We start from the raw sequence: 21,688 nt of genomic DNA on the forward strand, positions 1-21,688 counted from the left end.
TTAGGCAGTGAGTGACAGACAACAGAGGGTTGTAGGCAATGGAGTATATTCGGTGCAAGGTCTTGTTACCGGTGGTTATACTCACACACGCACTCATACCCACAGACTGCAGCACACATCCAACTCCCGCTTACTTCATCAGATCTGTGTACTTTGCGTGTCATGTAACACAGGCGTCTGGGTGCCATGTTTCCACAACACCCACCTTAGCACCCCTCTGTACTCAAGCAGGAGGGACCATAAAAAGTTTTCTAGTCACCATGGCGACCTGGTTATGTTTTTTCAGGCAGACTGATATTTATTCTAACAATGTTGTCTTAGCCCAATCTTCTAGACCACTGGTTCTCAACCTTCCTAATGCCGCGACCCTTTAATACAGTTCCTCATGTTGTGGTGACCCCCCAACCATTAAATTATTTTCGTTGCTACTTCATAACTGTAAATATGTGATATGCAGGATGTATTTTCATTGTTACAAATTGAACATAATTAAATCATAGTGATTAATCACAAAAACAATATGTCATTATATATTGTGAAATATGTGTTTTCCGATGGTCTTAGGCGACCCCTGTGAAAGGGTCATTCGACCCCCAAAGGAGTTGAGACCCACAGGTTGAGAACCACTGTTCTAGACAAATACCCAGACTTAATAGCATTGCAAAAAGAGTAATCTCAGTGTGGTTTTTGTGCTGCGAGAGTCACCCCAAATTATCACATGACTGACAATAATAGTAACCTCCAGGTCTACAGATAAATTCATGTTAGTTGGAACAAGCACGTTTTTGTCAATGCTCACCTATGCAGCACTATGCTTAAGGAGAAAATGTTTTTGCCTTGGGACTTACCCTTGAAGCACTAGTGTGATACTTTAAGCTGGCCCTGTATGATGCGAACTTCATTGTAAGAAGACTTAACTGATTGTTTGGCTCTTCCAATGTGTAGTGAAGTAAGGGAGCCATAATACAACTGTTCTGTCAAAGCTCCCTCTAGTGAATAAACCCCATTGACAAAAAATACAGCTAATATTATGTGTGTGTGTATATGTGTGTGTGTATGTATGTACAGTACTACCAAAAAAGGCAATGTATGTTGAGTATCTGCGCGCTTAACATGACTCAAAATCGACTGTGTGGTACAAAAGTGCAGATTGTCTTCCTTAGTGATTAGGGACCTCTATGAAATAGAGAATGATACCTATGAAGTGATAACTAGTAAACTGATCCACAGGAAGGTGATGTGGGTTTACATGGTTATTGTACAGCTAGCTGTCCATTTAAATTTAGATTTTATAGTGTTGGTTAACATTTAGTTATATTGCCTATAAAGTTCGTTATTGGCTCAATGTGACTCCTAAGCCACAGAGAAGATTACGGTCCATATTTGGAATATTATAAATTAATGTGGTTAGCAGGCTTATTTTGGGTCTGCGGCATTAAACGGGGAAAGTTTAGTTGCAAAGTATTGTACTGTCATACTCAGTGAGGCCTTATGTTGAGGTAAGGCTGGGCGGTACCACATGATTATATCTTCTTCCAACCGCAGCTCTGTGGTCCTCACAGTCCCTTCGTTGGAAGTGGCAAAAACTGGAGAGTGGGATTTTTCCAAAGTACTCACTGCATTCATGTGACCCTTGGGATACCTATTCTAGGTTCCAGATGTTCCTGAGTGGTAACTATTTGCGGGAATATGTGCTCACTATGGAAACAGGCACTTCCTTTATTCTGGTAAACATACTAAATAGCCTTATGTCAGTATCATGAGACAGAACAGGTATATAGTTAATATTCACTGAGGAAGAGGTCTTATGCCAGTTTAATCGGACCCTACGCTGAATTGAATTGGTCCTCATTAAAAAATGAGAGTAAGGTAGATTCTATGTTTTTGTAAATTAAATGGATTTGAGAGAGTAGAAATCAGGGAGTTGTGAGGGTGGGGAGAAAATCATGTAGCTGATATAGGAAAGCATACAGAAGAGAAATTGTGACAGCTATATAGTACAAGAGTGATTAAATAAAACAGCTTACAAAGCAGGGACGCTTGTATTTTAGATAATAGTAAAAGTGTTAAGTGTTGGTTAAACAAACTTATTTTGATGAGTAAAGATCATTCTGCTTTACACTTGGAGATTGCCACCACAGAGACAAGCTGTGGAGGAGTCAGGGAAGGAGCCAATACTAGGCTCGGCTGTGGTTTCTAGCGTATTCTAGGTGTAGGTTTGTGTGCGTGTGTGTGTATGTATATCATGTGTGTTTCTATATGTTCCTAGATGAAGCCAGCCATTGATTTATAACACAATGGAACCATATGGTTGCTTTATATGTATGATTACATGATTATGTTATGTCAATAATAACGGTACCATCCCCTTTCCTGCCCCGTTGTGGAAACACAGGCTCACTTGCCTCCTCAAGTTCATAAGGAGACCCCAAGGAGAGAAAAAGAGGACGAAAAACGAGGGAGGTCAGAGGAGGCGGGCACAGCCACAAGGCGGAGTGAGCCATCCCGTATACGGATCTTCGAGGGAGGGTGAGTGTGTGTTTCTGCTGGAAAAATGTTTATTTTTACATTTTATCCTATTAGGCGATGCTTTAGCTGTATCATTGTTAGAAAATATTGTTTAGCCAGCTCCATGCATTAAAAAGACCCCAGTAAAATAATTTATGTATTGTTTCTTTTTTTATTCTTATTAGTATCCTCACTCCTTCCTCTACAAAATCTTTTCCCCTCTGTTCCCTTATTATTTACTTCCCTGTTCCCTTCTTTACCTAGCTCCCTTTTCTTTCCTCCCCTTCTTCATCCTCTGTCCTTGTGAGCAGAGGTAGCTGCATTTTCTAATCTTACATCATGCAACCGCAGACAAACGTTAACTCTGGCTGGATCTCTCTGCAATGATCTCACCGTCCCTTCCCCCATCTAAATGTGTACACACATTCACACACCAGAGAGCCGTCTGCTCTCTGTCCTCAAGGTAATTGTATCATATTAACAAGGCTGGTACTACCACATTTACCCCAGATCCCTCCCACCTAATTTTCATTGTCAGAGGAAGAACCAGTCTGCTAGATAAGTTGTTTTTAGCAAGATCAAGTCTATTCCACTTACATACATTAGTTGAAACAGAATTTGATGGCAGATAATGCGGCCCATCTAGTCTGCCCATTTTTCCTGATGTAAAGATTCAAACCTTAATCAGTACTTTGCATTAAGTTTACATAGCTTTATGCCTATCCTGTGCATGTTGAAATGTCCTCACTGTATTAGCCCCTACCACTTCTGCCAGGTGACTTATGTACCACCATCTCAGTAAAGTCAAACATCCTTACATGACATCGAAGCCCAGTTTTAGATTATGAGCTCTTGTTGTAATATTGGCCCTCCTTTGAAATAAACCTCCCTCCTGTATGTTGTTAAATCCCTTTATGTATTTTATTGTTTCTCGTCACCCCTCTCTCTTCTTTCCTCCAAGATATACATATTAAGATCACTTTGGTCCTTCGTGATAATCTTTATCCTGCAAACCACTTACCATTTAAGTAGCCTTCCTTTCAACAATGTCAATATCCTACTGGAGATTGGGAACTATAGACAGTACTCCAGGTGAGGTCTGACCAGAGATCTGTGAAGTGGCCTAACCACCTCTCTCTTCGTGTTAATAATACCTTTAGCTATACAACCCAGCACCCGGCTTAAATTATTGTGCTGCCTTCTTACCTTTAAGTCCTCAGAAATAAATACTCCTGAGTCTCACTCTTCTGTTGTTACTGTTAGAATAATGCTCTCAAAGCTACATTATATTCTGTCTTTGGATTTTTACATCCCAAGTGCATTATTTTACATTTATCAACATTTAATAATGTCTGCCACACTTTGGACCTTCTTTCGAATTTATTTAAATAATTTGCCATTTTGCATATTCCACTAGAAACGTCTACCAGACCTTTGTATCATCTGCAAAAAAAAAAAAAAAAGATCTTAATGGTAATGTAATATCTATAATACAAATATAAAAATAATAATTCTGCTGCCTTTAGCAGAATATCTCTTAAATAATACCATTTCTCTTGGACTCCATTTAAAGATACTTACCTACATACCTTTACATTGTAGGCATAGTTGTTTTAGTGTGGGCAATGAAACCTCCATCCTCATATTAAACCACACTGATTGATTATCACTGGAGCCTGAACATTCTCCTATAGTGACATCCCAAATTAAGTCTTCATCTGTAAATACTAAATCTAGCATAGCCTCCTTCCATGTTGGCATTTCCACTGGCTAAAACACAATCCATGTAAAGAATTTAGGATTTCTCTACTCCTGACTACTTGGTTTCTCCAGTCTAGATTAGATATTAAAGTCCTTCCTAATGATAAAGTCACCTTTCATTGACATCTTACTTATTTCCTCAACTAGCTCATAATCAAACTCCTGTACTTGTCTGGGGTCCCTATATATCATATATATATATAATGCAAACAGCCACTTTGTTTATATCTTTCCTTCTATCAGATTAACATTAAGCTATTTCTTATGTAAAAGGCCTCATTCTCTGCCTTCTCTATCCTTTTTTGTATTTTGCTTGTTGTACCGGGCCTCAAAAATTGTCACTTAACCCGCATTCTCGCTTGTTACCAGTGTAGTAAGTTTGGGGATACTATTGCCCCCTCGCATAGTTTAAATGCCTGTTGATAAAACTACTGGACCGCTTAATAAAAACTTATGTTCCTTTGGGACATCATTTTTTATACAGTTCCTTGTTATACTAAATATGACTAGTTTGGGAAATAAAACCAAAACTGTATCCAATTGTGCCTCAGAGTAAAATTCCTTCTGGATTTGAAAAATGATTTGTCACTGGATCAGCAAGCTGAAGGAATCCTGTCCTTATAACCAATTCTATCCTTGTATATTCATATTTGCGAAAAACTCGTCTAGCCTATATTTAGAGGCATCTATCAAATTTGATAGTACAACATCTGTGGGTGCTGAATTCCACATCTTTATTGTTCTTACTTTAAAGAACCCCTTTGCCGCTTTAAGTGGAAATTCCTTTCTTCAAGTCTGAATGGATGACTGCTTGTTCTTTGCATATTCCTATTAATGAACAGGTAATTAGAGAGTGTCTGGTATTGTCCCGTGTGTCTTTTTCCTGTATTGTATTATAGATTTTTTTTCCCTATACATAACTTTGGCAAACATGCAATTCCCGGATTTCATCCCCATATCTGATCACACCTTGAGGGACTTTTCTTCCGTTACTTGTATTCTTCTTACGTACAATATTTTTTTCTTTTAGTTGCATCTCTGGGCATTACCAATCTCTCTCCAGATGAGAACATGTCTCTTTAACCCAAATAAAATGTCCTTAATTGATGTCCAATTCCTGTCGTCTCAGGACACGGTAGCAATGGAGGAAGAGGGCCAATTTGTCCATCTAGCCTCCTCTTCTTTAATTCCAATTTCATGTGAATTCTTTAGGATAGCTTTTTGTATGCAAGCCTACTTGACATCCTTTACTATGTTTGCCTGTACTACTTCCACTGAAAGTACCTACCGAGCTTTGTGGAATGCATAGTAGTTTATTTCCTCCTCACTTTGTTCACTTAACTTCCCTATCGATGGGATGTGTTAATATTTTTGAGAGCAACAGTTTACTTTGTTTGTTAGGGTTCAAGTAGTTTTCTAAAATGCCTCCTTCCCCTGACCGATGCAAATATTTAAGTCATGTAAGCAGAATAAATCCTCCTTCCTACAAACTGCTAAATAGATCTGACACCCCTTACCTCACTGCAACACACACCTCTGCAGCTGGCTTGTAGCCGAGGACTGAAGTCTTACTGACCCGCCCCCGACTTCCTCTGGAGCATACCGGCTGCCAGCTGGTGTCAGAGCATTGACATAGTAACTGTAACAGTCAGGCTGGGGAATACCAGAGAAGGGGGGAGGACAGGACAGACAATGTCACATGAGGATGAGAAAGAAAAAGCATGTACCGTATTGGCTCGATTATAGGTCGCACTCGATTATAGGCCGCACTCTAAAAGTTAGGTGCTTTTTTAAAGAAAAATTTCAGTGGAATAGTAAAACAGTATTCTACCAAACATACTGTATTAACATTTTTGGTATCTATTATGCAGTTAGCCAACATATACCGTATTGGCTAGAATATAGGCCACACTTTTTTCCCCCACTTTAAGTCTTTAAAGTGGGGGTGCGGCCTATATTCGGGGTCTAGCGCCCGACGCCCGGGACATGCAGTCCCGGGCGCCGGGCAGGCAGCGGGGTTAGGATACAGATCCCCCGCAGCGGTGCAGGGGACCCGTATCCTACTCTCCGATACACTCAGACAGCCTCACCTGCCAGCACTTCCCACGTGTTATGTGTATCTTGGGAACAGAGTGGCAGCATATCTCGGGGGGGGGTAGAGTGGCAGCATATCTCGGGCGGGTACATCTTCATGGCAGCATATCCTGGGGGGGGGCAGAATTTTTTTTTTATTAAAAAAGCACCTAACTTTTAGGGTGCGGCCTATATTCGGGTGCGGCCTATATCCGAGCCAATATGGTATTACATACAAACAGAAAACCAATAGCCATTATAATGCACCTTACTTATAGATATGCCCCTCTGCTCCCCAGATATGCCGCCACTCTGCCCCCCAGATATGCTGCCACTCTGCCCCCCCAGACTTACCAATGCAGACTCGTGGTGTCTATGAGAAGCACCGGTGGAAGTGCCGGCTGCAGAGGTTGTTTACGCGCCTCGCCGCAGCCGGTAAACGTCTGCTCAATGCGCTTCGACAACCTCCCCTGCCAGCACTTCCCACGACGGAAGTTGTCTACGCGTATCGCCAGAGAGTAGGATGCAGGTCTCCTGCAGCGCTGCGGGGGATCTGGCTCCTAACTGCATGTCCCGCCATCGGGCGATACGAATTGTGCATTCCTGCACTCAACTCAGATTAAATGCCGCACCCCAACTTTAAAGACTTTGTGGGGGGGAAGTGCGGCCAAAATTCAGGCAAATACGGTAAATACATGGTTTTCAAAAAAATTGCACATGTGATATTCAAAAAACTATGAATAGATTCAGATAAGAATAATATTTAGAAATAACGTTCACATCTGCCCTCTTTGTCTAAGTGCAACACTTGTTTGACCTTATACACAGCTGTAATCGAAGTCTCTCTGTGAGCTCTCATTCTACGATTGGCATGTTAGATGCAGGTATTGCGCATACCTGTCAGGCAACTACATTTTTTTTACCAGTGTGCTACTGCCTCTGCAGTTCATTAATTAGTTGTGTTGAAAAGGGATATGTGGAATGGTCCGAACTGGCCCAGACTGGCCATCTGGCACACCCTGGGCAAATGTCCAGTGGGCTGCTGCCTGAAATTGCTCTATATGTGCAAGATCTGTCACTCCAGTCCAGCCCTGGATCTGAAAACTAGATATGCATTTCAGAACCTGACTTTAAGACTAACAAAGATTAAACAGCAGTTAGTAATTGTAACCACCTCAAAACCCAGCTGGAAGGGGGACCTGAAATTTGACCAGTTGAGTTTTCTTTTTTCCTAAACATAACCATGCCTACTCACCAATATATACCCACCTCTCCACATCTGCACAGGCATGCTCATTGGGTGATCAGTAAGTAGCCCATCACCTTTCATCAACTCTATATCTGTTGCTATTCATGGTTTGTGATCTATCTTTTACTCAAGTGTCAGCTGAAAACATCTTCTGTTTAGCACTCTAGTAAGATATCCTGAACATTCTTTTTTCTTTATGATAGGGGCAACCCTTCCATATTTCTAAGCCCCCATATACAATAATGTATAATCTATAACATCTGTATTTTTGTTTAGTTCTAGTCTCCAAATTCTTAGCAAATTCTTTCCTGCTGCAGGTACAAATCTAATGAGGAATATGTTTATGTACGAGGCCGTGGCCGTGGAAAGTACGTGTGTGAAGAATGTGGGATCCGGTGTAAGAAGCCAAGCATGCTAAAGAAACATATTCGAACACACACTGACCTCCGACCTTATGTCTGCAAACATTGTAACTTTGCCTTCAAAACCAAAGGTGACCAATTTTTCTCCTATTAGAAAGTGTTTAGGACAGAAGTCTTGAATGTGGGTATTTTTTTTTAACCATCCATAGCCTTTTGACATACTTGCAAGATTGTTTATGAAAATACCACTCCATTAGCACTTTCCTAATGATTTGTGTGATGATTCTGAAACATTTTCTTTTTTCTTTCTTATTTATTTAAGGGAATCTGACTAAACACATGAAATCCAAAGCCCACAGTAAGAAGTGCCAAGAGCTGGGATTGGTGCCACCATCACTGGCAGAGCTGGAGACAGAAGAAGGTAATACTTTGGCATGAGTACATTTTAAGTGATGCCTGTAACACTAAATAGAAAAATGTGTTCCCAATTTTAAGAGGATATGATCTTCGTGTTTCTTAAGTCCACTTTTGCGTAGCTTGGGTTCTGGTATGGTTCATAGTCATTTGATAATGTTCCTCGTGTTTTAATTTGCCAGGGACCAGCGATGATCGGTGGCAAGACAGTGATGTAGTGGAAGAGCATCAGTTTTCAGACTTGGAAGACACAGATGAGGAAGACTCTGATGAAGAGGAGGATGAGGAAGAGGATGAAGATGAGAGCCAGGAGGAGAAACAAAGAGATCCGTCACCAACAGTGGGTACCACTCGTTCACCAAATCAAGATCCTGAGAGTGCTGCAACATCACCAGCCTACCAGTTTTCTCCCAACCTACTGTTTGCTACAGATCCTCCAGAAAAAGACTTCCAAACACTGTTAGCTTCTGAGCATACAGTACCCAGAGAGACATTATCCCACAGGCAGTGGTCACCTGGCAAAGACATAAGTAGTAGAGCAGGACCATCAAGGAGACACCTCCTCCAAAAGAAAGAGACGCCATTGAGATGTTTTTCTCCGAAAGGTGTTTCTTCTCCACGCAGGGGTATGTCACCATGCCAACGTTTGCAGTCAGCCAGGGAACTGTCCCCTCTGCGGTGTGTATCTCCACAGCACCTGTCTCCCCATCGTGACCTTTCACCTCATTCATACGTGTCACCAGATCGTGGGGCCTCTTCACCAGTTAGACACATGTCTCCCAGCAGAGAAATGATGAGCGCCCGATATGCTGCCCTCAGAAGTGGGCTGGCCACTCCACCGCGATACCATTCCCCTGGCAGGGAGGAGCAGCATTTGAGTAGGTTGGATTCCCAAACCCAGTTAAAAGTTCAACATGGACTGTTCCAATCAGTTGTGCTACCTCACAGGACTCCAGAGATTGCAGAGCAACTGGTAAGAGTTGTGAGCGTGTAAACATATGCCCAGTTCCATGAATAGATACTATTGCATGTACCAGTAAAATTCTGTGATGCTTATATTAATAAAATGAGTATCCCTGAGATCTTAAATCTAACCTTATCTAAAAGAAAAAAATAACACTTATATAACATTATATATTTGTATAATGTGCAAATATTTTTTGTACATTGTACATATTAAAATTGTACATATTAAGAAACGTGTTGATTTAAAAATGTAATGATCTGTGACATTGTTAACCCAAATTTATGTGCGATTACTTTCTAGTTTATTATCATATGAAATGACATGCATAAAACGGAATCAAAAGGGATATGGTACTAATTGTTCGTACATACGAACTGCACTGATGAGGATGAGAGATTTTCGATCGTGACACTTTAAGCTGTGTCTTTTCTATACCCTGAAGTTACTACTGAATGGTAATGAATGGTAATGATTGTGCTTTATAATGAGTATAATACGCAGTGACATATTTACTCTTGGTTTTGCTCTAGGCTGGACACAGGGCAAAGCCCCCAGCCACCCTGTTCACAACCACTGCCTTCTCTGTGGAGCCTTCTCTGTGGAGCACCGGGATATGATTTCGGTGCTCCGTAGTGTAAATGGGCTGACTGGGGAGATCACACTTTAAATATAAACAAAACTGGTATAGAATACATGGATGCCCACAATTAACATGCCATACCAATATTTAACTAATTGCAGATTTTTAATGTTCATTTTGCTGTATTATTCTAGAAGCCGGGATCATCTTCTTTCTTGGCCATGCTGAGGCCATTGCGTTCTCCTCATGTGCCCCATACCACTACCAGAAGCGGAGAGAACTTGTTCACCCACTTGCCTCTTCACTCACAGGATCTTCAGAGGACCCCTTATCCAATGATCCCTATTGGGGGCATTCAGATGGTACAGGCTAGGCCTAGCCCCCAACCCTCCTTACTTGGGCCACTCTTGTCTGAAGTGAAACAGGAGGGTCCAGAAGTGGTACAATCCCACACCCGACAACAAGAAGGAAGAGAGGAGCAGCTCAGGACTAACAGAAAAGGGGAGGAGAAGGGAGAAAGGGAAATATCTCCTCTCAGTACAGCCCCACAGCGTTCCCCAACAAGCACTTACTGCCAAACCGCTTGCACTCCTCATCTTGAGATGTCTCATGACAGCAGTGGCCACCACCAAGGGGAGACCGAAGGGGATGGGTGACTGGACACTTTCTTCTAGGGAATATTGCCTCTTACAGAGTTCTCTACAACATGTGCCCCATACATGATACGGGATGAGGATCCTTTAATGATACAGGGAAGGAGTCCCTCTAGGGCACAGGATAACAGTCCTAGGTTACAGTAGGATAAAAATCCCTAGACATGAGTTATGGTCCTCTATGGATACAGGGTAAGACTCCTAGAATACGGGGAAGTAAGCATCCTGTATGGAAAATGGATGAATCAGCCTAGGGAAGATGACTTGACACCCTTTTATCTATATTGGGTGTGTCCTGGGTACAAATATCCTTAGGAAAAGGCATTCGTTATGGTACAGATAAAAGATACATGTAAGATACAGAATAAGGATTTCAGGGTGCTGACCTGGCACCTTAATAATAAAAAAGGAAGGAACCTTTTTAGCATATGTAATATAAAACTTTTGTGTTCCATTTTGAACTGGGAAAGAGCTACTTCCTTCATTTCATTCCATCTCCCTCCCATGCTGTTTATCTGTGCCTTTTTATACATGATTTGCTTTTGAAATGCAAAAAAACAAAAAAATCACCGCTCCAAAAATGAAAACAGAACTTTTGATGCTGTGAAATAATGTGATTATTATTATTTTTTTTTTTTTAAACAAACACCTGTTCTTGATGAATATTACTTGGGGCCGGGATGATTTTATATCAACCTCTGTCCGAAACTTCACCCTTGTTACCCTAATGAGGTCCTAAGTTCTGGGTAGGACATGCACTGAAAATGTATGTTTGTTTTTGGTTTTTTTTTAAATATGTATAATTTCTAACCTAACGTATGTATATATCTCAGAACATATATCTATATATATTGAATGGGGAGAGGCATCTGCAGTGGTGTACAGAGATATATTTATATTATGGATTTATTTAATTTGCGCTGTTTTTCTGTTCTGCTTTAAAGATGTGGGTTAAAAAAAAGCTTTATTTTACTTCAGCTGTAGTTGAAAGTGGCACTGCTGTACTTTATGGTGATATTGGGTATCTACTCATAACAAACACAGTGCTGTTTATAGTTATGAGTGTCTACTTGTGCGGTAAATGTGCTGCACTGTATAATGATTTTGAGTATCTGTACAGAGATAATGGGGTTTATTCACCAAAGACGGAGTTGACAGGAGCATTGCAGTTTCATAACACTGATTTCACTTTACATTATGAAGAGCCACTTGGACAGATGAATTCAACATGATAAATCTGTGAGATCTTTTGCAAGTTATCGTACTGATTGAACTCTGCATTATACAGAACCACCTCAGCCTTTCACGCAGAGAGATTGGCCACGGAAATCCTTTTTCACGCATAGTGAATTCAAGAAGTTGAAACCACAATTCTCCTACAAAACTCACCTAGTAGTTGCCACTTTAGTGCATAAACCTCAGTGATAGCGCTGCATTGTGCAATGGTGTTGGGTAGCTATAAACTGGTAATGATGTATATTGATGCTAGTTGTCTGTCTGCTGTTAATGAGCCTTCTGTGCGGTGAAGTGATGCAGATTATGTACGCCGCGCTAGAGGATACATGGCCTTGCACAGCAATACAAAGTAGTCATATACCATTCCATTGTCTTGCATTGAGCACCTGCTCACCATCTATGTAAAGTACAGTACAAACGCAGTGCTTTGACTTGTTATTGAAGATACCTTTTATTCTGTGATTAATGGCTAGCACCTGAGATGTTCCCAAGCAGCCTTGGTTTAACAGTCTGATTAATCTCTTCAGTGGAATCACATTTTTGTTATCTGCCTAGAAAGCCACAGCTGTAGTACTGTACACCATCCTGATTTTCATAGTCTTAGTTGAACTAAAAGCTCATGTTTTAGCACTTACTATATAGAAAATTGTTGCATCATGCACCTTATTATCCATTTTCATGTCTTTTGATCTGCTTGGCATCCCACACTTATTGACTTCTGTCATTCCTTCTCTCCAATTCATTTACTCTTCTCATACATCTGCACACAATTTTCTTCTCCCCATCCTATTAAACTTCCCACAATACTACCAATTCATGTCCCCTGACTGCAGCTTCTGCAGTTCGCCATCTAGTTTGTGCTTGGCTATTAGGGAAAAAAGACATGCACAAGACTTTTTGCTGCCGCTGTAATAGCAAAATTATAATACTCCATATTGTACTGCCATAGTTTTGCTTTATGTTGTTTTCCTCTATCTGGTCGTTGCTGTCTTTCTTCTAGCTTGCTGCTATTAGGACATTTCTGGTCAATGACAACAAAGGGAAAAATACTGAAACTCTGGCAGTGTTTTGCAGGGGGGAAAAAGTGAAAAAATCCTAGACTGCTGCTTTTGGAAATATTTTAGCTTAACAGGTTTTACTTTTCAGTCCTAACAGCATTTCTGTTGGGTTTTTAGATAGACCCCTTTTGTGTGATTTATCTCCTTTAAGTAGGTCAATTAAATATGGAATATTTTATTGTTTTCACTTAAACCTTTCTGCATTGGATAATGCAGATCTTGTCAAAAACTTCCTCCTAATATGATCTAAGATCTGTGCAAGTCATGCACTCAAACTTTTTTTCAGGAGTTGGTGAACATTTTCCTAAATCATTGCTAACATTTTCCTAGAGTCCTAGGGCCATATATCCTGGTCCTAAAGTGGTCCAGTTGGTTCTTGTCTGTTAATCCTTAGTGACTTTTCAGAACCTCTTATGATTATTCTCAATTCTGCAAGCAGTCCTTGTCAATAAACACCTGCATCATTTTAATTAATTGCATAAACAACAGTATGTAGCACCAATATTTGCCAATGATATTCCTGAGAAAGCCTTAATATTAAGATTTCACCATGCCAGAAGAATTCCCACATGTCTGACTCTTCACACAGCACTTAAGTGATGCACTTTAAAGAAAAAATGGCAGAAACCAGGCTCAGATAAGAGAGGCTTGATAGAAACATGCTCCAGCGCGCTACAAGGTTATCCTATCAGTATTGAAAAGATGGGCTAAGCGAAGGTGCTCAGAGGCAGCAACCCCTCTATTTTTATTTTAAGTAGTAAAAATGTATTCATAGCTTTTAAATATGGATGAGGATTAAAGAGAATAGGACCCACTAGTTTGGTATATGGCCCACCAGTGCCTTAAAAGTGATTTAAACTAGAGCACCTGTGTTCTTATACCCTGGCAACTGAATGCATCCCAGCATCCACAACTATCTTCTTGAAGGGTCAAGTTCACATGTTCCAGGAGGCAGCTGTGATGTGTGCCCTTTATTGTTTTAGATAGCAATTTAATGTGTGTGAATCACTGATTACAAGACATTTTTACAGCCATGTGGCTCATGATTTCCGAAATCTGAATCCCACACTGTTGCTATGTCTAACAAGCTTAGTGTGCTGTTGGTATGACATGTTACTGCTGAGTTTACTGCTGAACCTCGATTCAAGGAGAAAGCGCCGGTGAATGTGAGTGCATTGAGGAGAGTTGTAGTGTTTAGTGCTCTCACTTCATCAACACTAGCAATAGATGAGTAAATCTCATTGCTATAACCGTACATTATATAGGGCTACCCAAAGTGCAGCAGAAGTTTATTGGGGTTGCCGGCTCATAACTTATAGTTAAATAGTGACGTCAAGACGCTGAGACCCAACTCTCCTGACAGGCATCCCTTTAGTGAATAAACCACAATAAGAGCAAAGATACTGCTCAGATTTGAACTAATGTTACTTCACTGACTCGGAAGTAAAATAATAAGAAGAAATGACTGGCCCTGAAAAAAAGAGGAAAAAAAGGTTGCTTAGATGACCGGTTTAGCTAAGGACGGCTTCAGCAAAATGTGAGCCTATCTAGCCGTTTGTAAGGATCTGATTGTTAGAGAAACTCCTAGTTGCAGAGCAACTCATCCTTTAAGGAGCATCAAAGCTTAGCTGTTTATAATGAAAAGTTAAAAGGAAATATTAAAGAAATAAACTAGTGCAATTTGAGGTTTCTCTCCATTTAAATTCACAATACATTCAGTATGGGAATTAAATATGTCTGGTTGAACGGACTATACATTAAATGACCTTGGGTATAGAACTACACAGCCCTAATTATTGAATACATTGGCCTATTCATAGACATCCACGGATAGCATAAAGCAGTACCTATATGTTTCTTGACAAAATGCCCATATGTAATAAGGTGGGGTAAGCAGTAGATCACTATCTTGTTAGTATCAGCCAAAGATCTCCTAGAAGAAATTCTCATCACAACCCAGCACTGCTCAAAGAGTAAGCAGCTACTTATTCTTATGACTGAAGTTGCACAGTGACAGGGGAGAAGATTGTTTTTTAAATTAACTAATTTGATTTTAAAATAATTAATCATAATTTTGTTTACTTTTTTATTTCCCTTTAAAGATGACATGTTTAATTTTTGTATATTATAAAATGCTGATTATCCAAGGCACCTAACATGCTCGTTATTGACTTATTTGTTAGCTATATGAAGTATCTATAATCACAAGCTACTAGAACGGCCTTTTAGATTTTACCATGCAATATCACAGGTCTGGACAAATCCCAGGAGACAAGGAGCCATTGCTCCTGGAGAGGTTTTTGCTGGCACCTTTTTTGAATTTAAGATATAACTCAATGAATGTACTTGTCTTCAAAGGATACTCAAAAATGTATGTATATAATTATTTCTCAAGTTGGTTGTCTGGCAGTAACATTCTACAACCCCTGACACATGTCAGGTGAGAGGGTTAGAGACAAGGTCCCTCCTTACCATGACTATACTTTGCAACTTTGATGCTTTAATGCAATAAGACATAATTTACATTACATTATGTTAATCCTGTATGTTACACGAAACATGGGGTCTTTGAAGTCCAGATAGAGCTTGTGTTATTGGACATTTATGGTGATGAGAGTTTGCAATTCAGGAGGCTTCACGCCTACATGGATTATTACCTGTGTTGCATGGGACCATAGCTAAGGAGGAGGCCATGATGTCTGCACAAGCCTTAGATAAAGAAGCACCATGTGGAGAACCTGGGGATTAGTATATAAGCACAGTATTATTTGGTGGTACAGAGAAACAGATTTAATTGTAAAGGATAAATAGCACTTATGTTTCTAATTCTATAATAAATATGCTTTAGTAATCCATTTAGAAATACATCAATGATCTTGATGGTTGGATAATAGGCATACTGTTTGATATAACAAATTGTTTTGTGTGTATATAGCCTGAGTCTCCATTTTAGAGGAATCCACAATACATTAAATGATGTCTGGTTTTATAAACGGTAAAGAAATACTTTTTTCTTCTGTTAGTCTGTATGAATTAATGTGACTGGACATCTTGTGTTTAGTCGGGTCAGTCCAACTATGTAGACCCATGGTACAATAGTAGGCTTTCTTGAAGCCAATAGGATCCGCCTGCTGCCCCTGGCAGGATCAGTCCCACCATTCCATCCCTTGCCAGTCTCTGCATGCTACATTCCTTTAGCGCTTTCCTTCTGCTTGAGGAACTACAAGATGTATTGCAGGCCCTCTCTCTTCAATGGACTGTTATTGCATCCTTACATTGATGTAATGTCTGAAATAAAAGCCTTTACGCATTCTGTAAAACAAAGAGCTGTTAGATATGTTCAAGTTTATTTTACACTTTCATTTAGCCTGTGACCTGTTTTTATACAAAACTCTGTATAAACTCTCCATCACCGATATCTCCATATAACCTCACATAAGACACCCTCTTTCTGTATAAAATGCTCAGCCTGCACTTTGCTTACTTTACTATTTTGCTCCTTCCTATATGTGCACTTACTTGGCCACATTTTGCCCACCTCTTTGGCACAGAAGGGTTAACTCGGCTGAGTTCTCTCATTTACCCTTTTTGGGGTAAGGGGGGATTTTTACTTATTTTCCCAAACTGAAATGGCAATACATTCCTATGTGCACGAGCTCCGGTGCTGTATCCTTGTAAATACAAATCTGTGGATAGTTGGGTGGGTTCATTTGTTGTGCTTGGGTGGGGGTTATTAGCAGATTTTAAAAGTAGCGGATGGGAAAAGAAGCACAGAATGTCATATAACTATAAAAGGGAGCTAAAATGGGTGGTGTAAAAAGATAGGATGTTTTCTGTGTCAGTATTTGAGTATGTAAACAACCCCTTTTTTCTGTATAACACCTGCTCCATGATTACCAATCTATCCCTGTACAATATGCCTCTTTATATATATGTCTCGGCTAGGAGACTGGTATGGGACAAATTTTTATGGAAAAAAAATACTATGAAAAAGAGCATGTGGAATAAATTTTTACATTCCCAAAAAGGTGTATTGTGTTTATTGCTTGTTTCAATAAATCAGATATAAACTTTAAAAGCTTTTACTTTTGATAAAGAGACGGTATGAAGAGGTAGCTCCCAGCCGCTATCAAATTATGTAAGCGCTGGAAATGGTTGGATATGAGAGACGCCACATTATGTTTTTATGCTGACGAGGTGTGTGATTGGGCATATCCATCTAGTGGCCACACACTGCAGCACCCTATCTGCTGCCAGAAAGGCATATAAAGTGTGCATGGAGCGATGCTGGCCAGTGGCCACTGGTCATTTGACCACTGAGCCAGATGGCCAGTCCAGTCCTGAGGAAACTTAAATATGTTGCTTGCAATAGTATTGAACCCAGCCTATGATGAAGCGCTTGAGGACCCGAAACATGTAAGGAATTGTTTCTTTCCACCAGGACAAGGGCACTGGTAAGCACCGAAAATGAATGAACTTTTTTGCATAAGCCTCTAGTTGCCCAGCATTTCATTTATTGTTGGTGTAGAGTCATATCCTGCTTTTATATCTGCTATTGGCAGTTGGGTGCACCGGTGACTACAGCCTTGAACCTAAAGGGGTTTGCATTTTGGAACGCTAAGCAAGTGGGGAACTGTTTTGTTTCTGTTATAGTTTTAATAATAATGCCACAGATTGAGTTCAGAACTCTGACTCAAGGACAATCGCTATTTTATTATTTATAAAAAAAAATTGAAGAACTTAAGCCGGTTCTCTTGCAGTATTTCCCTGAATTTTGCCCACATCCATTTTCCTTTATTTTTTAATAACTGCTCCTTTGCATAGTTTCAGAATGTCACATTTACATTGGCTGATACATGCGTTTCAATAAATCCGGAATACATATACAAATGAAAAAAATGGACAGTTCCAGAAGGAGAATTTGGTGGTAATGGGTGAACCAAAAGGTATGTTTGTTTTAACCTTATTTTCCAATGTCAGGGCATAATAAGTAGACACGCACAAGTTTACAATGTGACACCAGGTCAGGTGACGTGCAGTATGGACAGGGGTGAGACAGCAGGGAGCGTCGATTGGGGGGCTATGTGGGATCATGTAGCTTTTGAGGGAAAGTATTTATTTAAAAATGCGCTGGTATGATGCATGCGTGGTATGATGCAGCTTTCACTTGCTGATAAAGTACAATACTTTTTGCTATTCTCTTTCCTCCAGATAGACATGCCATCTCCACAGACAATCTTTGGCAGTAGGATGAGTCGTATTGAAGAGCTCAGTGACTTTAAACGTGGCACTGTTATATAATGCCATCTTTGCCACAAGTCAGTTTGTGAAATTACTGACCTGCTAGATCTCCCCTGGTCCACTGCAAGTGCTATTATTGTGAAGTGGAAGTGTCGAGGAGTAAAAACAGCTCAGCCACGAAGTGGCAGACCATGCTCGCAGAGCGGGGCTGCCGAGTGCTGAAACGCATAGCATGTAAAAAACACCTGTCCTCTGTAGCATCACTCACTACAGAGTTCCAAAGTGTCTCGAAATACATCATGCATTTCTGTTACTGAGCAGCTCCTCACAAACCAAAGATTATGTGCAATGCCATGCATCTACTGGAGAGGACTCTGGAACAGTGAAAATGTTTTCTTGCAAAGCAAGGTCCATAAAGACATGGTTTGACTAGTTTGGTGTGGAGGAATGTGACCTTAAACCTACTGAACACCTTTGGGATGAAATTGAACGCTGATTGCGAACCAGGCCTTCTCATCAAAGATCCGCTCCTAACCTCACAAATGCTTTTCTGGCTAAATGAGCACAAATTCCCACAGACATACTGCAAAAGTAGAAAGCCATGCCAGAAAAGTGGAGACTGTTACAGCTGCAAAGGGGGTGCCAACTCTATTCACGACCATGGTTTTGAAATGTGATGTCCAGCAAACTCATATAGATGTGATGGTCAGGTGTCTACATCCTTTTGGTTTTATAATGTAGATTAGGGACAGTTTCTTCACAGATTACCCTATTTCTATGCCAATGATAAAGTCATTGTGTCCTCATTTTTAAACTATGTCAATTGGGAGCTTTCAAAACATTTTGGCTTATTTTCTATGAAGGTCTTTACCTAGGCAGTGTAATTACTTTCTGTCATGATGCATCCTTTTGTGGCACAGCAAAGGCACACCTGAGAAAGTGGTTATCATGGAGGTAGGCCACGGGAAATTTAAGGAAATATATAATTCTCTAAAATGAGAGCTTTGGTAAGAGAACTAAATGCCTGCCAGTAAAGTGATAACTCCCTGCTAACATCCCTATAAATCTTTCATAGAGTTTTCATGAAGCACTGCATGACATGACATTAGACAAAGATGGCTTTTAATTTATTGCCTAGGCCTTTTTATAATTGAAGAAACATGTTTGAGATGTTATGATATAAGGGTAGACAATAGGAATATCATATTTGTTTAAATAGGTGTGGTTTGGCCCATATTTTTTTTTTCTTTTATGGACATCATGGTAGCTTTAGATGGAAGACCCCAATACTTTTCCCGCAAACCAGTCAGACATTTACACACACTTCCCAAAATTTCCAATGGCCAAAAAGGGGCAATTTTGTTTAAGGGGGTGTGATTAGAGTAATGGCTGCAATGCTTCTCCTACCGACCATGATGTGCATCTGAAACAGAAAGAGGTAATTTTTTGAAGTGCAATGGAAACGTTTGGCAACGGCTTGTACTCGGGCTAGCCTCACATATTACATCATGACTTTTCAAGTAGCCTTACTGGATCAGTCAATGAACCGGACTAAAGCTAATCTATGAAACTCTCAACCCCAGGCACTCAAAATGTTTAATGTACAAGTGAGTCTTATTTACACTTTCACGAGGATTGATTGGCAGCTTCACTAAATGTTAATTTAAAAAAATGAAATAAATCTGATTCGTGCATGGATCAGGTATTCTAAAATGGCAGTTTAAAAAATCACAAGCGTGAAATCCTCCCTCAAATAAAAAAAAAAAAAAAAAAAAGGCAAACAGCTTTTAAATATATATATTTTAAATAAATATATATTTTTTACTTAAAGAAATGTCTGATTAACTTGTATGGATTACGCCTCCCATGACTCGCGTTCAAAAGAATGATGAAGGTCATGGGGGCTGAAGGGCAGGTGGAGGTCAGAGGCATTGGTGCTGTGAAAAGCACACAGGAAGTTCAGGCCTTGTGGAGGCTTACTTTATGTGGTTTTATCATTCAAGCAATGCCGGATTAGGACCATGTGAAGCTCCTAGGCAGGGGTGCCAAATTACAAATCCGCCTACCTGTTTTACACCTGGCTCCACTGCGCCTTGCAAGAGGCAGGAGCTACTGCACCAGCAATACTCTGAGCGCCCATCTTTTGGAAACGTACTGGAAAAAGTGTCCTTAATGGACAGTTTGGCATTTGACGTAATGCTTAATTCTTATTTTAAACCTTGCTTTTTAAGTTTACATGGGCAATTTATTTGATGAAAAAATGTAGGTAATTATATGGATTTCTGATGGAGAGAAGAGTGCTCCATTTACTTCCAAGGTCAATTTTCTGTAATTGTGTTGAGTTTCTTGTATATGCTTTAGGACAGTAATCAGTAGCATCACTTTTTTTAACCCAAAGTACTTAATTCAAAGATGAGAAGCAACTTTGTTCTACAGTGAAGATAAAGGGCTTAATATATTAAGCAGAGAGTTCTGCAGTCATCTATCCCAATTAGCTTGGTGTTACAAGAGCCTACTGTGCCCTTTTTCCTAGACATATGAACTCACAGAGTTTCACTTATGCTGCACTGAGATGCTTGTCATTTTGTACATTCACCCCCAAAAGTCAACAAACATTGTCGATAGTTTAAGAGAGTACAAGGGTGAGGCAGGAGGTTGAAACAATCTGGTGGAAGTCAGGGAGAGTGGGTGAGATCATCTGACATCCTGTTTTTAGAAGCTACCACATACTGTAGGAAGGGCATTTAGTCATTTCTGACATGGTAATAGTGAGGAGTTTAATTTTTACAAGTGCCGGGCTTCTCAAAAGGAAGCTAAAGAGGAAGGAAATGCCTATATCTGCTAGTTTCCTAAGAGACTGTCACCACCAATGTGTATATATCCCCCTGACAGCAGATGGACTGGCATGTGACAAAGTCACCCTTTTATTGGGGTCTGTTCTATTGCAGAGGCGTGATAAAAAAAAATGTATTGAAGAATCTATATTGCTAATTAAATCAAAGCACTGCTTCTCACATCATTTGCATACCATATAAAAAAGATGCACAGTAACTTGTACAAAGACATGCACATCAAAACACGACATGTACATATTACCGTACTTGCTCGATTATAAGACGAGGTTTTTTTCAGAGCAAATGCTCTGAAAAATACCCCTCATCTTATAATCGGGGCCGTCTTATAATCAGACCTCAAAGTCTGACTATGAGACGGCTAAGATCCAGATCCCCCGCAGCTGTAGGAGATCTGGATCCTCCTGTCTCAACCCCCCCGCCCCACTTACCGGGACTTCAGAGTCCCCGGTGTGCAGCTGGGGCAGCGTGTAGATGTCTACGCAATTCGCATAGACAACTTCCGCTGCAGCCGGAAGGAGGTGTGGCTAGCAGCGCGGGTTGTCTGCGTGCATCGCGCAGACCTTCCCCAGCTATCAAAGATCAGAGTTCCCCGCACCGGTGCCGGCGCGGGGAACTCCGATCTCTGACAGCCGGGGAATGTCTGCTTGATGCACGCAGACACGCAGAGTCTACACGCTGCCCCAGCTACATGACAGGAGACTCAGAAGTACCGGTAAGTGGGGAGGGGGGAG

At 40.4% G+C, this 21,688-nt stretch overlaps 1 protein-coding gene across 1 annotated transcript in view; it reads left to right on the forward strand.

The window, feature by feature from the left end:
• HIVEP3 (HIVEP zinc finger 3) overlaps positions 1-10,935 on the forward strand; it is a 60,317-nt gene extending 49,382 nt beyond the window's left edge. Inside the window, exons 4-8 of the mRNA XM_053454440.1 lie at positions 2,396-2,529; positions 7,909-8,084; positions 8,276-8,374; positions 8,550-9,340; positions 10,109-10,935. Coding sequence (XP_053310415.1) covers positions 2,396-2,529; positions 7,909-8,084; positions 8,276-8,374; positions 8,550-9,340; positions 10,109-10,570 — 1,662 coding nt within the window. The 3' untranslated portion in view covers positions 10,571-10,935. The remainder of the gene's footprint in view (positions 1-2,395; positions 2,530-7,908; positions 8,085-8,275; positions 8,375-8,549; positions 9,341-10,108) is intronic.
• Positions 10,936-21,688: the final 10,753 nt, after the last annotated feature.

The sequence above is a fragment of the Spea bombifrons genome, chromosome 2 (genome assembly GCF_027358695.1).
Source record: "Spea bombifrons isolate aSpeBom1 chromosome 2, aSpeBom1.2.pri, whole genome shotgun sequence".
Lineage (NCBI taxonomy): Eukaryota > Metazoa > Chordata > Amphibia > Anura > Pelobatidae > Spea > Spea bombifrons.